Source organism: Nestor notabilis, unplaced genomic scaffold (genome assembly GCF_000696875.1).
Source record: "Nestor notabilis isolate BGI_N333 unplaced genomic scaffold, ASM69687v1 scaffold10400, whole genome shotgun sequence".
Classification (NCBI taxonomy): domain Eukaryota; kingdom Metazoa; phylum Chordata; class Aves; order Psittaciformes; family Psittacidae; genus Nestor; species Nestor notabilis.
In genome coordinates this window covers 1-19,337 of record NW_009911611.1, presented here as the reverse complement: position 1 = coordinate 19,337, position 19,337 = coordinate 1, and the positions used below count along the sequence as shown (strand labels likewise).

The window sequence follows — 19,337 nt, the reverse complement described above, 5'->3', positions numbered from 1 at the left end:
GTGGGGTTTTTTGCCTCCCTGGCCACAAGCTGCTCGTGTTCAGCTCCATCAATCAGCACCTCTCTTTGGGCTCTGCCATCCAGCCAGTTTCCAATCCAGCGAAGAATCCACCTACCCAGGCCATGAGCAGTGAGGTCTCCAGGAGAAAGCTGAGGGAGACAGTGCCAAATGCTTTACTACAGTCCAAATAGACAATGTCCACAGCCTTTCCTTCGTTAACCAGGTGGGTCACCTTATTGTGGAAGGAGATCAGGTTGGTCGCACAGGACCTGCCCTTCATGAACCCATGCTGACTGGGCCTGATCTCCTAATTTTCCTGCACATGTTTTATGATCTCTCTCACTTAGGATCATCTGCTCCACAAACTTCCCCAGCAGTGAGCTCAGGCTGACAGGCCTGGAGTTCCCAGGGTCTTACTTCCTGCCCTTTTTGTAGAGAGGGGTCACACTAGCCTACCTCCAATCCTTTGGGACCTGGGCCCTGGACCAGAACTGCTGATAGACGATGGAGAGTGGCTTGGCGAGCTTCTGCCAGCTCCCTCAGCACTCATGAAAAATCTGCTTTTAAGCTAATCCCTAGCTGACTTATTTCCCAAGACACTGCCAAGATGGGCATGTTGGAGTTCAGTTGAGTATTCGCTGTCATGGGTGAGGTATTCGGGTTGGGAATCATTCATTTTAATTCTCTAATGATTGCCAGGGTAGTGTCTAATTGTCATCACTTGAAACAGATGCTGCTCTGTGAAGTGATAGAGAGCAATAAAATGTCTTCCCGGTGTTCCTTAATCAACCAAAATATTCTTGATTTCCTTGTTATCTTCTTGCTGTCCATCTTCTATCAGTCGCTGTGTCTCATATGCCCTCTCTGCAATGCACAGCAGCTCCTTATGGTTTGAAACCTCTATTCTCCCATTGTACACACACAGCTTGTTGTTTTGCCTGTTTCTTGGTTGCCTACTCATGCCTCAGTATGGCTGCAACTTCTGACAAGCTCTTGGGATGAAGTTGAGCTTTCCTTCTGCCTCTCTATGCCATGTGTAGGGTTAAGCATCCATAGCACAGGTCATGGAGGTGAACACTGGCCAACTCCTCATCCATCTCATTTGATACATGGAGGAGGTCAAAGCATTGCAGCTCAGCCTTACAGGGCAGAAAGAGATGATCTCCTGTTCTCCTTTGAAGTTTCTCATTAGTGACATAACTGTGACTTTTGGAGCTGCAGGAGCCATCTAATGTGTCTCCTTTTTGGGGTGCTGGGGTTCAGCACAAGCAGACTAATCTCTGTTAGTAGTTGGTGGGGACAAGGATACCCACATCAGACAGAGCACTTGCATCTGTGCTCAGCAGAGGGACTGTCAACACTGGAGCCTTTCCCGGTTTGGTAATTCCCATTATTTGGACTCCACACAGGGAGCACAGTAATGTCTGGCTTCTGAAATGATTTGACATAGCTACGTGCTCCTTTTACAAGTGTTTTATAGTGATATGTGGATATTTATCCAGCCTGAGAATTTATCCCTCATTTATCCATTATAAAACCTTGCAATAGTTCTTTGCACTGCTGCCTGCTGTCAGATGAGTTATAAAGATTAAATGTTATAATAGTTGGAAAAGAATTATCACTGTTTTCAGCAAGCATTCATTTTGATGGGTCCACTGCATGTGTTCAAAGGCTAATATTGTAAGGATAGCAAAGGTATGGATTCTATGTGACTTCTAAAATTCCATTTACTTCCCTGAAGGAAAGCTTTTCTTGATTAATTAATGTACCTTTACCTTAGTTCCTTTTTATATGCTCCTCAGTACTTGTAGGAACTTGTACTGCCTTCTTAAAACAGATGGGGGTTTGTTTTGAAAACTAGGGCTTTAGTAAAAGAATCTTACACAGTGCTTCTTAACCTGGGGTAGATGCCACTGGACTGGATGTATAAAGTACTACTGGCAGAGCACTGGCTATGCTGGGCTGTAGTTACTGTGACTTTATGCATGCAGGAAGTGTGGTTATGGCTGGGGACATTAAGGCCATTTTGCTCAGCACTGTTCTCCTCTGTTGTCTACAGATCCCAGTCTTATTCCATGCCTTATGAATTCCCCTGCACTTCATATGCAAAACTGCTTTCTTGTAGCAGTTTTTTTATCAGTGAAATCTTAACTGTGCCTTTCAGTTTAATAATAACTGTGAACACATTTCACTACTAATATTAGGGGGTTTTACTAATCCCTTGTAGGAATTTTGCTAGCATTGTGAAAATGTGACTTTTCAGTTTGGTCAGTTCAGTTCCTGGTCCTTGAGTAGTGAGTGTCATGTTTTACCCTAATGGAAGTTGGCATTAAATTCCTTAATATCTTTCATATCTAATTCACTGGAGAGGTTTTGGCTCAGTGTTTCTTTTACTTACATCTATTTGAAGAGTGCTCTCATGCAAGTATGTCAATGATTAAGGCTTTTTTTTTTTTAGTGAAAAATAGAGTTTTAGGATTGTTGCTTATATTAACTTCTTTCCCTCCACCCCTTGGTAGTTCTTCATAAGATTAGTGAGCTGAAGTTTAGTGTGTATATGATCACAGTAATAATACCAGCTATTTAGCCTTCAGTGTAAATTCCCTGTAAATTTATTGGAACACCCAAATAAAAAGGATCTGTTCTGTGTTGTTTTGGCTTGGCAGAAATAATGCAAAGAACTGTCAAAGGCAAAGAGTATGTAATTTCCTTTTTACCACTGAAGAATAGATTTGGCTGGATTATGTCTTCAATGCTAATCTAGCTCTGTGTGGCCAAACAGATTTTTGGAACCTTGTTGTAGCCTATTTATTTTCTGTTCACTTCAGGCCAAATCTTCTAAGGTCATGGGGCTTTTGGCACGTCCAGGGTGGTGATGTGAAAAAAGCTTAAGAGAAGGAATTGAAATTTAGAGCTCTGATCCAGACCATTGAAATTGAGGTTGCCATTTGATGCGATTAGGTCATGGCTAGCAATACGTGTATGGTCAAACTGTGGCTTTATGCAGGTATTTATTTAACTTTACAACTGGCTTTAATATTAAAGTATCATAATGAAAATTCTTGAACAGATCCAATAGAATATATGGTGAAGCTTTAGCACAGTAAAACATTTTTAGTTCATTCACTTGGCTATTGAAATAAGCTTAATTCTGGTCTCCCTTCTACTGGCAAGCACTATTTCAACAGAAAGCACATTGCCTCTTGTAACTGTAATAGAGCCACGCTCCTTAAGCCTTCTGTCTTAGCCAGTGATTAGTAACATTTTTGTCTTGAAGCATTGATTTGATATGTTTAACATAATACCCATTCCTTCTTCGCTTGAACATCTTTGTTTCATCACCTTCAGTATTGCAGAATGGTGGGGGACACATACTCATGCAGCACATCATGTTTTCAGTGGCTTTTCCTTTAGAACACATCAGTTAAATGCCTTTTTCTGCTCTGCTTTCCCTCTGTACAGATGACAGCATCTCAGCTGCGAGCACGTCTGATGTCCAGGACCGCCTTTCAGCCCTGGAGCTGAGAGTACAGCAACAAGAAGATGAAATCACTGTGCTGAAAGCAGCGCTGGCTGATGTGCTGAGGCGTCTCGCTATCTCTGAAGACCATGTAGCTTCTGTGAGAAAATCAGCACCAAGTAAAGGCAAGCCCATATTTGGTGAATTCTTTATAGAGTTAAAATGCTGTAATTTAGAATGTTCTCTGTTGGTCACTTCTTTTTTCCCTTTTTTGTCTCATTTGCAAAGGTAGGTATGTTTTGAGCTGGAGGACGTAGTACTTTAAGAGTGGCTTCATGGGATATGGCTCTGATCTCTGAAATGGCTAACAGATCTCTGAAACGTGTGTTAACTTGTTTGCTTACATGTTTACTTGACACCTCTGAACATTTACCTTCCTTCTTGGTGAAAGGTTCTTGTTTAAATGGTGAAAAACTTTACAGCTGCAGCCCATAGTCTGCCACTGGGGGCTCTGGGACTTATGGGCAGTTCTGAGTCTCAACTTTGACTTCACCCAGAAGTTATTTGATTTTAGAGGCTTATTAGAGGCTACATTTCCCTCTGCTCCTAAATGAAAACCAAAACAAATAGCGCAGAACACATTGCTACCAAATGAGGAAGCTTTCTGAATATAGTTAATTTTTGTTCATCTACTGCTCATCACCACCAGTAGGTTCCTTGCAAGAATTAGCCCTGTAGCTACTCAGCAATATCTCTTGATTATTGGCTAGTAAGTTGTACATTGCAACTTCGAAATATATAGGGTTTCTTAAAGTAAAGGAACTAGATGATTAAATACAAGGCTAGGTCATATTTCAGATAATTCACAGTTGTAATTCACCCTAAGTGCATGTATACCCCTACCAAAAGTCATGCAGCATGGAGTTCTCTGTGCTCGACCCCGATATTCAGCCTTGAAGTACACCCATGACACCACCAGCAGGGTAACACTGAACTGACACATCAAAGCCTGTGCTTATCTGGGTGACTGAGTTGTGCAGGCTGAAAATGCAAGAGATTAAAATGCTGGAAGTTTGAATTATTTTAGATGTGGCAGAGAGATCCTATTCCTTAATGAAGTGTTTTTGCAGTCTCTCTGCCAGATGGAAGGAAGTGATGATGCTTGGGCTCTGAATCCTGCCATTCTCTTTTGCTTGCTAAATGGTAGGCAGTTGTCATCCCTGCTTATAAGTGCAGCTTTTATCTACTCAATATGCAGCTCCAGTCTCATCAAGATTGGGACTTTCTTCTCTAACTGTATGTAAAATAGAGCTCTGGCAAGGATTGTGACCAAATCACTCTTTGCTGTTTGCTGTCCATTATGACAAGAAGAACATATCAAAGTGGAAAACTCTGGACAAAACATGTACAACATAGGACCCTATTCTTCCCATTTAAACACAGAAGAGCTGGGATATGCACACGTGGCTAAAGACCGTTGGCTTGGAGCTGTCAAGTACCCATGCACAGGCAGAGCAAACTTGGTGTCTTCTGCAGAATGCTTTGGAGCTGTCTCCTTTCTGGGACTCTGGGCATCTCGGGGCCATGCCAAGTTCTCCAGATAGATTTATTCAGTGAAAACTGAATGAATTATTTATTGGTGGGTGAAATATCTAAGTATCTTCAGCTTTGGGCTTTTACATCTCTACCAGTTAATGCCAACAGCATGTAGCTGTGAGGAAAGAGATGGTGACAGGGTCAGAGATGTACACGTATGAGCTAATATATTGAACTTAAATGAGTTCTAACTAATTGGCACTGTATCTAAACTGTGGTGGATGTGTCCCCATTGTGTTCAGTTACCCAGTATCACCAGACAACACATTAACTTTGCTGTTAATAATATGTTAATTCACTAATAATGAAATCAGCTCCATATAGTTGGTATAAAGATGTCCCAAAAGAAAACATTCACATATGGTCACTGGAACTTCGTAGAAGTCTAAAATTAGACTTGATGAAGAAGCTTGAGGTGAACATTGATTTAAACATAGATATTTTAATGAATATTTCAAATCAAGCTTGTACATAGCTTTTTGAAATACCTTAGGTTCTACTTTTGATTTCTGTTATTTTCATTCAGTAGAGAAAGAACTGTTGAAATGTTTTGACGAGGGAAAAGGGATTCTTCTCGTGAAGGAGCAGGGTTGGCAGGAGAGCTGAATTGTCAGACAAAAATAATACTCAAGGAAGTAATTGTTACTTCGAAGTAATGTACAAGAACATAACAGGCTCTTACTAGTCATGTCATGGTTGCTGCAAAGGTAATTGTATTCCTCCTAAACTCTTTTTGGTGTTCGTGATCCTGTTAAGAATCTGGATTTCTGCATTACAACAATTGCAGTTTCCTGGTAAATATTATAGGTAGGTTTTCTTAAGAAAAAGAACTGCTGAGGCTTTGATTCACAGAAGTATTTGTCTGTCTAGTAGACCTTAAATACGTACTGACAGAAATAACAAGTAAAGAGAATAGATGTGGCTGTGGCTCTGAATACGTGGAGATGGTTTTCATTTGAAGGATTGCAACACAGTGAGATAGATGCTTCTGAAATATGCTGAACTTACACAAATCATAGTACCAGAAAAAGCCGTCTTGAATCTTCCCATCAACCAGAAGAGTTTTAAGCTGAGTAAGAGGCAATATCTAACCCAGTTTGAACAAGTCTTTCCTACTTGCTGCTGAAAAGAGTTTTCTGAAACCTCTTGGTTTTTTTCTTGTTGCCACTCAGCAGTGTCTTTGAAGAGAGCTTTTCCATGAGCTAAAAATAAGGGTTGTGAACAGACCAGGAATTGTGCTGGAAGGGACAAATCCCCACCATTTTTTCACTGATTTTTCTCATGCTGAAGTTGATGGCTCAACTTAGTGTGGAAAGAGGTCTCTTCATCCTTTGTGTTAATTTGTCTGCGTTGCATATCTGGCAAGCTCATTCTGTCCTGATTTTACTTACCCCTTTATTGTAGATTGATAGATTGACTCAACCATAGGCGAAAACAACTTTTTTGCATTATCCTTGTAGTCTGGGTTTTTCTTTTCTCCTAAATTTCTGTGCATGCTTATTTTGAACTTGGGCATGTCTTCAGTGGAAAAATGCACACGGGCATGGATAGATTTGTATTTCAAACCCATGGGCTGTCATGCAGGAGGTTACTACCTATGATGTTGTCTCCGTAGCCCTGTCTCAGAAGCAAGCTGCTCTGCAGGCAGGGATAGGTGATTTGCAAACTGTATGAGATACAAAGGATGAGAGTTTTTTAGCCACTTTAGAGCCTCCTTGTAAAGCCTGAAGTGGAGATACTCTGTGAGGGAAATGCCTTTAGTAGGGGTTGCAACAGAACTAACACTTGTCTGTTACTGCGTAGTGGAAAGCAGGCTGGGAGTGTTCATACGTGGCTTGTTTTCTTGTTTAGTATTTCTCAGTGCAGTCATTCTAAAGGGAGAAAATCTTTTCAAACTAAAAAGGCCATGTTGGTACCTTTCCATCTCTGCACACAGCTGAGGAGAAACTACACAAAGGAGAAACTTAACAGCTCCAGAACAGGACCTGAGGATTAGAATTGTGGAAGAGCTTGATTAGGAAACAGGTTTCCAGCAGCTAGAGGTTTAGGGGGGTTGTAATGTGTGGGTGCATGTGTGGGGTTGGTTTGGTTTGGTTTGTTTTTCCTTTCTATCTATCTTTCTCTCTTTCTTTTCTTTCAATAGATGGCTTGATAAGAAGAATTTCTTTGGTGGGAAAGTCTTTGCTTTTGGATGCTCTGTGCTCTTGTTGCCACGTGTCTCTGCTGTTGCTGCATGACTGATGCTGTTAGCACTCACAAAAAGTTCCAAACCCAAAGATTACCTGGATCCCAGAGGAAAGGAAAGCGTAAAGCAGTCTGATACTTATGGCTGCCAGCAAGATAGGTTGGCTCAGAAGTGGTGCCTGGAAAACCTATTGCAATCTTCTAGGGTGTCAAAATGTGTGTAACAGGAGAATCCATCCCTCAGGCTCTGGGTGTGGAGGCAGATTTGTGGCACACAATGGCACCAGTAAAATCTCTCAGACAGTGATCTGATCACTGGGGCATGAGCTCTTGCCTGAAGAAGTGCCCATCTACCAGAAGTACCTCTGATGTCTGTCTGTAGAGGAGCGGAGAGTTTATGTCCTTTTTCTGGATCTAGAAGTAGTGAGGAGGCTTGTCACAGGTTAACCCTTTGGAGGAAAATTTCCCATTGCTTGGACAAGAATTGATATCAAATAACCAAGAGGCAGCTTAGTTACTTAAAGCAGTGATCTTGGGGACGTGCGAAAGCAGCTCTGTACTAAAGTGCAGGGTATTTTTATAACAGGAATCTGGAGAGTTTTCCTTTCCTGCTCCCTTTACTCCTGGGAAATAATGTGTTTCTTCAGTTGTAAAACTCCTAAGTAGTGTTTTGCGTCAAACTCCATCTTACTGTGTTAATGCAAGCAGAGCACTTCCGATGGCATTTTCATTGCAATGGTTTCATTTCACTAACACTAAGTCATTTGGGTTTGTATTAACAAGAACTGGCTTCAGGTGGTTGGCAAGATTCATTAATGAAAGCGTGAAATAGACTTGTGGTGTTAGTCTTACCATGCCTTCATGTGCAGAATTGCTCTAATAACTGTGCACATGGTTAGGTTGTCTAATCAGTAAATACAAGTGTAGAGAGGAAAATGCTTATGGTAGGGGTAGGATATAGGCTCTTATCCATGATATTAAAGCTAACCTGGCAGTTGTTTTTTATGTTTCATTGCACGTAGGGTCTGGCATGCTCAACTGTGACTGACCAGGATTTGGTTCTGGAGTGTAAGAAAGCCCAGTGTATGTTTGACACGTGAGAAAAGTCTGTCAATGCAGTTTTTCCTAGATATTAATGTTTTGGTCCGGGTCCAAATGTTGCAGTTACTTGTTCAAGAAATGAATGATTCAAAAGTTACGTGTAATTTATTAGTCATTTTACAAAACTTGTTTTCACTTTGATTCAGAAACCTTCATCTCCACCTTAGTTTTGCGTGCCATGTGTTGAAAGGAGGAAGTACTCTGCAGACCTACCATTGACATCTGCTTTACTGAAAACCAAATAACCCCAAGCCTGCCATACGCATCCTTTTCCTTATTGTTCTTGCGTTCCTCGTGGAGCAGCACACATTCCTGCCATGAGCATTGCAGTGCTGTACAGTCTTATCCATAATCTGCTTTGTCCTTGGATGTAAGCAGGAACTGACACTTTTCATAACTAGTAGGGGAATTATTCTAGGTGTTGTCAGTGAAGGAAATAGTGATGTGTTCCTTGCTTGACAAAACTGAGCAGTTTGTTGCCCATCTTATTAACTTCCCACAGCGTGTCTGTAGCATCGTTGTTCTTTACACTCCCCACTGAATGCTTTCCCCACTGTACTGGGAACTACTGCTACTGTGTCTCCTGATCTGTGTTTCTGGAAAGCTGTGCTAGTGCTGGTTGGAGAGGCATTGATCTATTACGATGAGCAGATGGAGATGTTAAGGTCATCCACAGTTCAGGAGTGAATCATAGGATATTATGCATCTCCGCAAAGAAGATGATTTCCTCTGTCACTGAAAAGAAGCTTATTTATAGGCTTCTAATACTAAAAATGCTTTTTAAGCTTATGCACTTTTGTTCTTGCATCTGAGTTGCAGAGGGGTAAAAGTCACTTGAGCTTTCAAGGTTTTGTACAGTATCTTAATTTCTAAAGTCTGTGTTCCAAATTTGTGTGTTGCAAATAAAATGGTCTCAAAGTACCAGCGGTTGGAAGGGATCATGCTGGATTGATTTATGCACAATTTAGGAAGAAGAATGATCTTTGCAGTCTTTCTTCAAGTGGCAGGCTGAGAACATTGGGGCTGTTCAGCCTGGAGAAGAGAAGCTGCGTGGAGACCTCAGAGCAGCCGCCAGTGTCCGAAGGGGCTACAAGGATGCTGCAGAGGGACTCTGCATCAGGGACTGGAGTGACAGGACAAGGGGTGATGGGTTCAAAGTGAACCTGGCTTTAACCTGCCAGAGGGGAGATTGAGATTAAGGGGAAGGCAGAAGCGCTTCCCTGGGAGGCTGCTGAGGCGCTGGCACAGGGTGCCCAGAGAAGTTGTGGCTGCCCCATCCCTGGCAGTGTTCAAGGCCAGGTTGGACACAGGGGCTTGGAGCAACCTGCTCTAGTGGCAGAGGCGTGGAACTGGATGATCTTGAGGTCCTTCTCGACCCAAACCACTCTGTGGTTCTATGATTGTAAGTGTGGCTTTACTTTCTTTAGAGTGCCTTTGTTCTCACTTCTGCGTGTCATATTCCACATGCTTCTTTTGGCTTTCCTGATCTGAATTTCAGATATGGTCACATGCTGCTCGGTGCAGTTGAAGCACTGTAAGTTAGCGCAGGTCAGCCTGGTTCTGCCTTCATCACATAGTCCTGAAATCTAATATGCCCTTGATGGGTGTATCTCATATGTAAAGTGCTTGCTTAAAGTAAGAATTAATTTGCCTCTCAGCCTGCCTGATAGAGTGTGATGTGACAAATGGACCAAATGCTGGTATTGTTCAAATGAAGCATCGGTGTGAGTTTGCCCTCTGTCTGCAGAGCAGTCTGTTCTCCCCCACTGGTTTTTTACTCCTCACTTTTATCTTCAATGTGTGGCCTCATGCCTTATCTATCTCACACCATTCCAAGCCTGCCGTGAACACAGACCTGTTATTCTGCTGTCTCTCATGTCCTTCATGCTTGTTGCTGAAGTCAGTGACTGGACATCATGACACCATGAGATGCAGTAACAGCTTGCTTGCTGTTTGTTAAATGGGGATGTGGCACAGAGATGGGGCCTAAAGTGACTGTTAATTTTTGAATGCTTAATGTGAGATTAGTCCAGGAATTTCTTCAGGGGATGTAGTGCTTCAGAGGGGAAAAGCACAAGTTTAGCCCTCAAGGGGCAGAGGGGACAGAGCTCTTTCCTGAGTAAGACCTTACAAATAAGACAGGCATGCAAAAAAAGGCTAGAGACACAGTGGGAAAGGGTGAAATGTCAGGTTTGAGTCAAGTGCCTTGTATTTCACTGATGGGCTGTGGCAGAGGCAGATCTGAGAGCCAATTGCCAGGCCCAGGCGAGCATTCAGCTCTTTAAATAGAAGAGCCTTCACTCCCCTTGTCTTCCTTGCAGTCCCCTCCCACATTCACTGCATAGTTTCAAACTTCTGCAATGAGTGAAGTGGGCATCTGACAGACAACAGCCTTCTTCACATATACAGCCTTGATTTATCCCCCAAGGGAGTCTGTCATGTCACTGCATGTGGCAGATGTTCCATGGAGTGAACTGTAGCAGCAACTTTATACCATAGTTATCTATCAACCTATACCATGGGTCAATACCTTTTTAAGATGGAAGGGGCAGTTGAAAAACTTGATTTTTGAATCCTTACAATCACAACCCTTAAATAACTTACGCTACAAAGAGGGCTTCTGTCTGCAACTGCCTTCCTCTTTAGTAAAGGGAAGAAAAACCAATCTGAAAACAAGAAACCTCATGTGGTGTTATCTGACCTGTGATGGCTTTGAACAACAGAGTTGGAATAACCAGATGTGCTGTCCCACAGCTGTTGGAGCTAACCAGCTTCCCAAGGCTAGCCATAATCTATAATCTGTGTGGGTCACAACTGGGAAGAAATGTGCTACATCACTCACTGAATTGAAGTGTTTTCTGGCAGCATGGCAGTAGATAAACTGACCCCATATCCAAATGGATTCTTGCCTGTCTTAGTATCCCAGCTCTCCCATCTCCAGGTGAAGGATTTCATGAACGTATGTCACTGGATGTAGGCTAGATGGCTGTCCTGGATGCTGGGGCTGCTGCCGTGTGATACCGGGTCCACATCTGAAAGCTTTTGGTTTTTCGGATGGATCCTTGGATACAGCTGTAAAACCTTGTGTTCTTCATTCTTTTCCTCCCTAGGTCAGCCAAGCCTCCGAGAAGCTATCTCCATGTCCTGTATAACCAACGGGAGTACAGGAAGCAGGAAAACAAGCCACAGTTCATCTGTGTCTGTTGCCAGAAAAGAAACTCTTTCGTCTGCTGCAAAAAGGTACTGGCTTGTTATTAACATTTCAATTATTGTTTTTAAACAAACAGAGCAAGAGTTTGTGGCTCTTGATGTAGCCACAGAGTTCTGCCTCTGCATGACCCTCAGCAGAGCTTCCTCAAGTCTGGTAAGGCACAAGCACACTTTGGACTTGTACCATGTTGTTGGGCAGCTTACAGCAGGGTTCTAAAGAGAATTCCCAACTGGAGAGTATTTCTGTAGTGTCCAGTGTCCAAAATGCACAAGGGACAGAATGGGCAATGGTACTTCCAATACAAATGGAACATTTTTGCTTCTGGTATTCATCTGCATCCTTATTCTTCTATCAAGGAAATGAAAGGACAAAACTGAATTAATTGTCTGCAGGGTAAATAGTAGCCAATAGCAAAAGAGCTGTGAAACAATAGTGAATTGTGTTAAGATAAAAGTTTACAACTTTGTATAGATATCTTAACCCCAAATATGGCTTTATGAAGAATATCTGTATTGGATCTCAAGTGTATAGAAATAACACTGCTTGGGTATTTTTAAGTTAAATAAGCTAAGAACCAAACAATAGCCCTTTTCCCCCTCTGTCATGTTTTCAATTGCAAATAGTAAACACGGTGTTTGTATAACCACTTTCTTCTGTGGGTCTTTTAGATAGTGAGTGCGTGCCTTCTTTAATCAGTAGGTTTTGCACTTACTCCTTCTTGTTGGGAAGAACAGGCTGCCAGATGTAGCCGCAGGGCAGAGAATACTCTAATGTGTAACTGTGGTGAATTATGGGAACAAATTCTTGGCCTCTGTAGAGTACTCTGGTAACTCCAGTGGTTGATTTATCTTCTAGTGTGGATGTAAATACTGTGCTATACAACAAGACAGGCAAGGGAGATACTTCAGGGAATAAAAATGCTGCATGCAAATATAAACTGCATGAGGGCTAGCCAGAAGAAGCTTTAGCGCTCTTTGGAATTTGGAAAGCAAGGGTAATGCCTTGCTCTTCACTCTTCACTGTGTCACATTGCATATCTTCCTTTTTATTGACTCCTTATGTTTACTTTTCAGTAATAAATCAGGAAGTGATCTCTGTATGTCTCTATTGCTAGTGTGACAGGCACTGGGACAAAGGACATTCCTGCGAAAGGTATTCCTTAGTTAGCACTTTTCCATTAGTCTTAGCCCTGTGGCTCTTGGCACTTTGATGAGAGCCAGTCCAGTTCCCGTGGCGTTCAGCTTGCCTTTGTGCTGAATCACTTTCTTGATTCATTGGCTGCTCAGCACTTAACTGCAGAAGAAAAGCAGAGTGGAGTAGCCAGCATCCAGTTCATTTGAGTTATGGTCTCTAAAAGGAGACCTGCATAGGCCAAAAGAGGAAAACCTTAACATGCAGAGGGCAGCTCTCCCTAGGTCCCCAAATAACTGTCCAGGGCATGTTTTGGTGCTTCCAGTGAAGCTGAAGATACATGACTCCCTTCTTCAAGGCTAGCTTTAGGAAGGCCTAAATCTCTGGTTATTTTCCAGCAGTTCCTTTCACTCTCCTGTGTTTATACATTCTTACATGGAATTTGTTTGCTATTTGGAAGAAAATAGACTTGACCTTTCGTAAAAGTAACACGTCAAGAAAGGTGAAAGAAAATACCTAATCTCAGGTTTTTTGGATGTGGGTTTTTAATTACAGTGAAACTGTTCAGTACCAAATAGTGTTCCTGGTAGAAATGCAAATGAGTGTCAGGAGCAGTCTCCTTCCCTTAACAAAGTTAGAGTGAACATGTATATTTCTAGGACTTGTCACACTGAAAAGGAGGGAGGCCAAAGGAGAATATCTGCTGGTTATGGGATGCTTCACTGCAGCTGCTCCAGACTTTTCTTCAGGCTGGAGGTGGACATGGTCGTCTTTTGATGTAGAATTATGCTTTAGTTACCAAACAGGCCCCATAGCCTGCTTATGGCTTTTCAATACATGTAGCTATACATCTAGTCACAAATAACAAAAGACCTACTCGTGCCCAAACTGTTACTGTGTTGAAGTTGAGTGTCTGTGTTTCATGCAGTCCTAATATTGTACATGTCTGGGGCCTTGGCCTCTGTAGGCTGCCATCTCTGAGAACTTCTTCTAAGAAGAAACAGTTTCTTTTCCTGGACTGTTTCATCCTTGTTCTACCAACCTGACTACTGAGATTATTGGAGGTGATCTGATGGCTCAGCAGCATCATTTCTCATTTCAACAAAGATAGGCTAAAATATCAACTCTTGCTAAAACCAGAGCCCAGGAATGGACCACAAGCAACAGGTAAATGATGTCCCATTGACAGAGATGAAGTCACCTGCATTCTGGGAAAATTTCAGTCCTGTCTTCTGGAAATGACTTGTGTGATAGAGGTGTTGTAACACTCAGAACAAAAACCATGCTGCATACACTGTATATCAGCAGAGTTGGAAACAGGTTTGTACAGCAGATGACTGTCACAGAGACCTGTTTGATGGCTTTCCTTAGGACTAAACATTCTTCTGATAACAACTCCTGGTTAAGCATAGTCTTCATGTTCCAGATTGACCATCCTCCACAGTTGCTGCCAATGCGTTGTGGTCCAGAGGATGAAACATTGTGCTAAGTGAAATTAGAGAATCTGCAAAATGAAGACAGGTAGTAGTAGCTCACAACTCCTCACATGTAGACTGAAGAAATCCTTCATCAAGTTGGGATTTGGAAAGAACTTTCAGATGCATTAAATGGCTGCTTCCCAGAACTACTACTTTTTAGAAGCCCACAAGAAAAGGTTCTGGGTTTGATTTGGTTTCATTTGTTGCACAAGACCTAATTGAAGAGGTATTAGTAGGAGAGCCACTGTGTAATAGTCAGTCATAATACTATTAAGCTGAAGATTTCAGCAGAAGTGAGCAAACCAAAGAAATTCAACAGAAAGGTAGTCAGGCTGCCCCACATCTACATAATTTACTTTCAAATTAAAACAGCAGTCAGAAAAGAAGCCCACTTGCAGCCTGGTGGGAGATAAAAGCACTGTGTTGGAACCCAAAGTATACCTTGTGCTGCAACTCAAAGAGGAAACAGAGTGGTCCAGTCATTCTCATGGCCCAACTGAGAAGTCAGGCGAAAGGGACTGCAGATAATGACCTTACTGGTGAATCTTCCATGCTACCATCAGAGACAGATCATGGTGCCAGGTGAGCCATTGTTCTGACCATGTAGGACCATTTGTAGACTTGCAGGCTAGATATGCAGAAGTCATTCTGTTTGTGTGTTCTCTCTCCTCCTGCTTCCCTCGTCTCTTTTACTATTAGACATTTTGAAATCCCGAAGTAGAGGGAAAGGGAAGGTTGGAAGCATATTTTCCTGAAAAATGAATTCTTAAAAACAACCTCCCAAACAAACCAAAAACCTTTGTCCTAGTACAACAACTTTGTTGTGAGAAACTGGCATTTTTGGGAGAGTGCATGCGGAGGTCTGGGAATGTACCCATTGGAGTAGGAATAGACACTTGTTTAATGACAAGAGATTCTGAGCATGAATGTTGCTATACTGCGTTTCTTACCATAGACTACAAAAGGATTCAGTATTGCATCGTGTGCTTGCAATGCAAGCTAAGTCTTCTGATTAAGGAAGCATCTTTTGAATGTTTCTAGTTAAGAAGGGACTACTGGCTCTAAATTATTAACCAAACCCCACAGTTCTTCAAGCCTTTTTCTGTTTGATCCTAATAGATGTCCTCAAGAAACATGAAAGATTTATTTTCATCTGCTGTTCTGAAAAGCAGATTGAACTTCAGTGGGTTATATTGCCCTTTTTCATAGGTTTGCAGAAGAAACCCTGAGTGATCCTTTACAAATGTATTTTGAGGTTTCTATTGTTTTTCATGTTTTGACCTGTTCTTCAGTGCTGCTTTGGAAGCATTTAGACAAGTTGAACTCGAATAAGCATTGAGGGCTCTGCCTTGGTGGTGGTAGGTGATACACTTTAAGTGAAATGACAAATGAAACAAAAAGAGGGTCCTGTGAATGTTACATTAAAATTGGGACCCGTTTTTATTTAATTTATTTGAATATTGTCTTCCTGGTATTCAGTGTTTTGGGGGGGGAAGGTAAATGGAAACACAAATAATGAAGATTATACAATGGCTCAGCAGGGATTTAGTGCGAGGGAATAGAAATCTGGATTTTCCCCATCAGAAAGATAGTATTTCTTTACTTTGCAGGTTAATTCTTGTTTTGTTTGGTTTGGGGTTTTTTTTAGCCATTGTTTGTATCTTGCTTTATTTGTTCACTGAGATATTTATTGGAAGATGGGCTTTTAATCTTAAATGAAAGAATTAGGCCATGTGTTACAGAATAATCTTCTTTTGCAGGTTTGTGTGCTTCAGTATATTGCATAGAAGAACCTTTTCATGAATCTTTCTGCTCACTTAGTGGCCCTTTGGTTAGATTCTTAATGAGTTTCAGGTTGTTAATGACATGTATTTAAGGCTGTTTCAAATGTTAACCTAATAAACACATCGCTGTGAAACTGAAGATGTATCCTCAGCTGTCATTTCCCAAAGGCATTAAAGGAGTGGCAGGACAGGCTGATGTTAGTCAGCTACAGATCATGAGTTTTCAGTGATGTTTTCTTTTGAACTCTAGTACAGCCAGGGGCCAGCAACATCATTTCCCTCTTTGGTGACAGTGCAAAGAGAAGTGGTACCAAGCATATCCAGAAATACAGAGAGAGGTACAGGTTCATGGCAGGCTTCGGCTAATCAGAGAGAGCGCAAGTCGCACTCCTGCCTTTCTCTTGCTCAAAGCCTTGGCTGGCAGCATGGAAAGGCAGTCCATGAGCTGAACCAGAGGATGGTTTTTCTCTGAGGGATGGCAGACTTGTGGTGCATCAACTTGTGTAGGAGCACCTGCGAATGAAGGACATAGAAGCACAGAATAGTTTGAGCTGGAAGGGACCTTCAAAGCTCATCTAGTCCAACCCCCTGCAATGAACAGGGACATCCTTCGCCTAGATCAGGTTGCCCAGAACTACACCCAGCCTGGCCTTTGAGAAGTTCTTTTTAAGAAGAACCTGCATATTCAAATCAAAGTTGTACCCGTTTTAAAATCAAAGTAAACTTAGTACAACTGTGCAGTGAAAATCAGGATATACCCTTCCATGCCTCCCTCGCCGCCTTTATTTTGGGAGCTTGTGAATAAATCTCATTTCAGCAAAACAGCCTGAAGAGAGTGAGGAAATGATTGAAGTGTTCTTTTGGTGATTATATATAGTAAGTTGTTACATGCTTCTCCCTTCTTTTCACAGACAGCTTTTTCTCTCACCTTTTTAATTTATTTGCTTGTTTTGTTTTTTCCTTCCCCCTGTGTTATACTTTATTTTACAGCGGTACAGAAAAAAAGAAGGAAAAACCTCCAGGACAGAAAGAAAAAAAAGAGGAATCTCATTCTAATGATCAAAGTCCACAAACTCAAGCATCACCTTCTCCCCAGCCCTCCTCCCAGCCTCTCCAAACACACAGGCAAACTCAAGAAAGCAAGAATTCTGCTCCAGCTAAAAGGTTTTCACAGTACCACCATACAGAATGAGAAAGTGATTGTAATGATACTGAGCTCATATCTGACAACAAGTCATGTGAAATTATTCCAGCCCGATCAGCAAGTGAATGACTGGTATTTTTTGGGCTAAAGGAGATGCATTCAACATGCATTGCATCAGAGCAGTTGTGTACAAATGAATTCATGAGTAAATCTTTAAGATTACTGGGGAGGGAGGGGGATTGTTTTCTGTGATTGAAACCCTCTAATCAGGCATTATTATAAAATTCAAAATATTGAATGACAACTCCTACTTGATCCTTTACAAAATACACTCCCTAGGCTTTGCTGGCATAGCTGAATCGTGGAGTGTATTTTGCACATGCCCATTTGCTACCTCTCCTAACAGCAGTTGTTAAGTACAAGTATCATTGCAACTCGTTGGGAGGTTTTCTTTTCAAATTGCTCAATAAAGTGGCTGCATTTGGCTTTTTGTTTGCACCACTTCCCTTTTCAGTCCCTGCTAGGTTGCGGGGTGGCTCACTTTGGTTCTGATTCTTTACATGAGTGAAGTTCTAGTTTTACATCCAAATCGTACTTGACTCGAGTGAGCATAGAAGTGTATTAGGGTCACCTCCAAGTTCCCACTCATTTTTAGTTGGAGTTAGATGCTGAAAAATGATACTTTTTAGTGGCTTTTTAAAGTCAAGGGAACTGATTTTAAGATTTGGGTGATTACTTCTGAGCTTCAGGACTCTACGGATCACTCTGTTGTGTTTTTTTCTTCTTTTGGTTCACTATCAACTTTTTGGAAGGTGTGAAATTCTCTTTTACTGTTTTGCTTATAGGAGCCTCAAGCTCTTAAATAAAAGCCGTTTCTACTTCTGAAACTTGCTGTAGTTCACAAGATTGTTGTCTTGCATTGCTCAAATTCACAGCTCTAATAAATATTGAAGCCTTCACTTGACTGGTGCATGTTATAACACTCCATAAAGGCTCTGTCTGCGTGTCTTGCACACACTCTCGAGTTGTCTGAAGCTGAACTCGTGGCCTGTTGCTCTCCTGCCTGGTATCTCACTGTGAAGATGTTTGTCTGGAGTCTCGCTTACTAATCTTTTGCAGTGTGGGGAACAAAATAAACGCCTTATTCAATCTCCTCCTGGTTTAACTTGATGTGATTAACTGGTTTGTTGCAGGACCTTTCAGCCTCTTGCGATGCTGTGGAAGGAGCTTGCCATTTCTAAGACTGCAGCTCAGGACTTACTCCTGCAAAAAGTATTTCTGACGGGATGAAGTAGGATACTGTTAGCAGGACATAAGCAGACCTGAAGAATCATTTGGGCTTGCTCACTTTTGGCTGTGTTTTCCGTAATTAGAACGTGTGTGAAATTCAGTCACTACAAAACTTGCAGGCTCCCAATTGGCTACAACAAGATTGCTGAACACTGGAATCCACATTCATGGATTTAATCATCTGTAGTATTGGGCCAAACCCGGTTTGCCTGATTCATGCAAGAAGTTTGCAAATATTTGTTTCAAAAAGCTTAAAGCCAGTAATGTGGTTTAGAATGTAGGATGTGCAAAACAGCCTGAGGAAACTGAGCTGATGGAACTGTTCTGCCTCAGAAATTAGTGTGTTAAAGCTGGTGAACAGTTAATCAAGGAAAAAAACATCTTTTGTTACCTTCTCCAGTGACTTTTTGTCTAATTTATTCTTTAAATTAGCCTCATTTTTTTCCAGTGTAGTAATTTCTTAGCAATGTAGTAATAAAGTACAGGGTTATTTTGTTCAAGCCTTTATGTAAGAGCAGTTGAAAATGGAAAGGAATGGATAAAATATTTGGCAACTGTCTTGCTCAGTTGTTTTCATTCATCCAGTTAGAACTTTTTGACTAATCTTTTTTCCCTGTTTCGCGCTTCAGCTTGAAGGAAGACCTCGCTCTGCTTTTGTCTCCTGCTGCTTCATCTGTCCGTTTCATACCAGTTCCACTTGCTGTTGTCTTACTAGCTTGTCATTTGGACATGTATTTCTGTTTCTTCTAGCATAAAGAAATCCCTGACTGCTGAAAAACCTCACAGTGCTTGGGAGAGCTCAGACGACAGTCGGAACAAGCTGCTGAGAGTAGCATCAACATCTAAATTAATATCAAAAGTGGCAAAGAATGCAGATAAGTATGTATCAGTTTGGTAGGTAAAAGCAAGTGAACTTTAGAGTTAAAATGTTAAATATAGAAATGAATATATATATATT

General features: G+C 41.6%; 1 protein-coding gene across 1 annotated transcript; it reads left to right on the top strand.

Moving 5' to 3' along the window:
* Window positions 1-3,459: 3,459 nt before the first annotated feature.
* On the top strand, window positions 3,460-19,273 carry LOC104406597 (echinoderm microtubule-associated protein-like 4; the record flags this gene model as incomplete). The annotated part of the gene is made up of 4 exons (XM_010015640.1): window positions 3,460-3,645; window positions 11,452-11,581; window positions 16,936-17,109; window positions 19,130-19,273. Coding segments are annotated over exons 2-4 (419 nt in total), but the record flags the coding sequence as incomplete, so codon positions are not given.
* Between the last annotated feature and the right edge of the window lie 64 nt (window positions 19,274-19,337).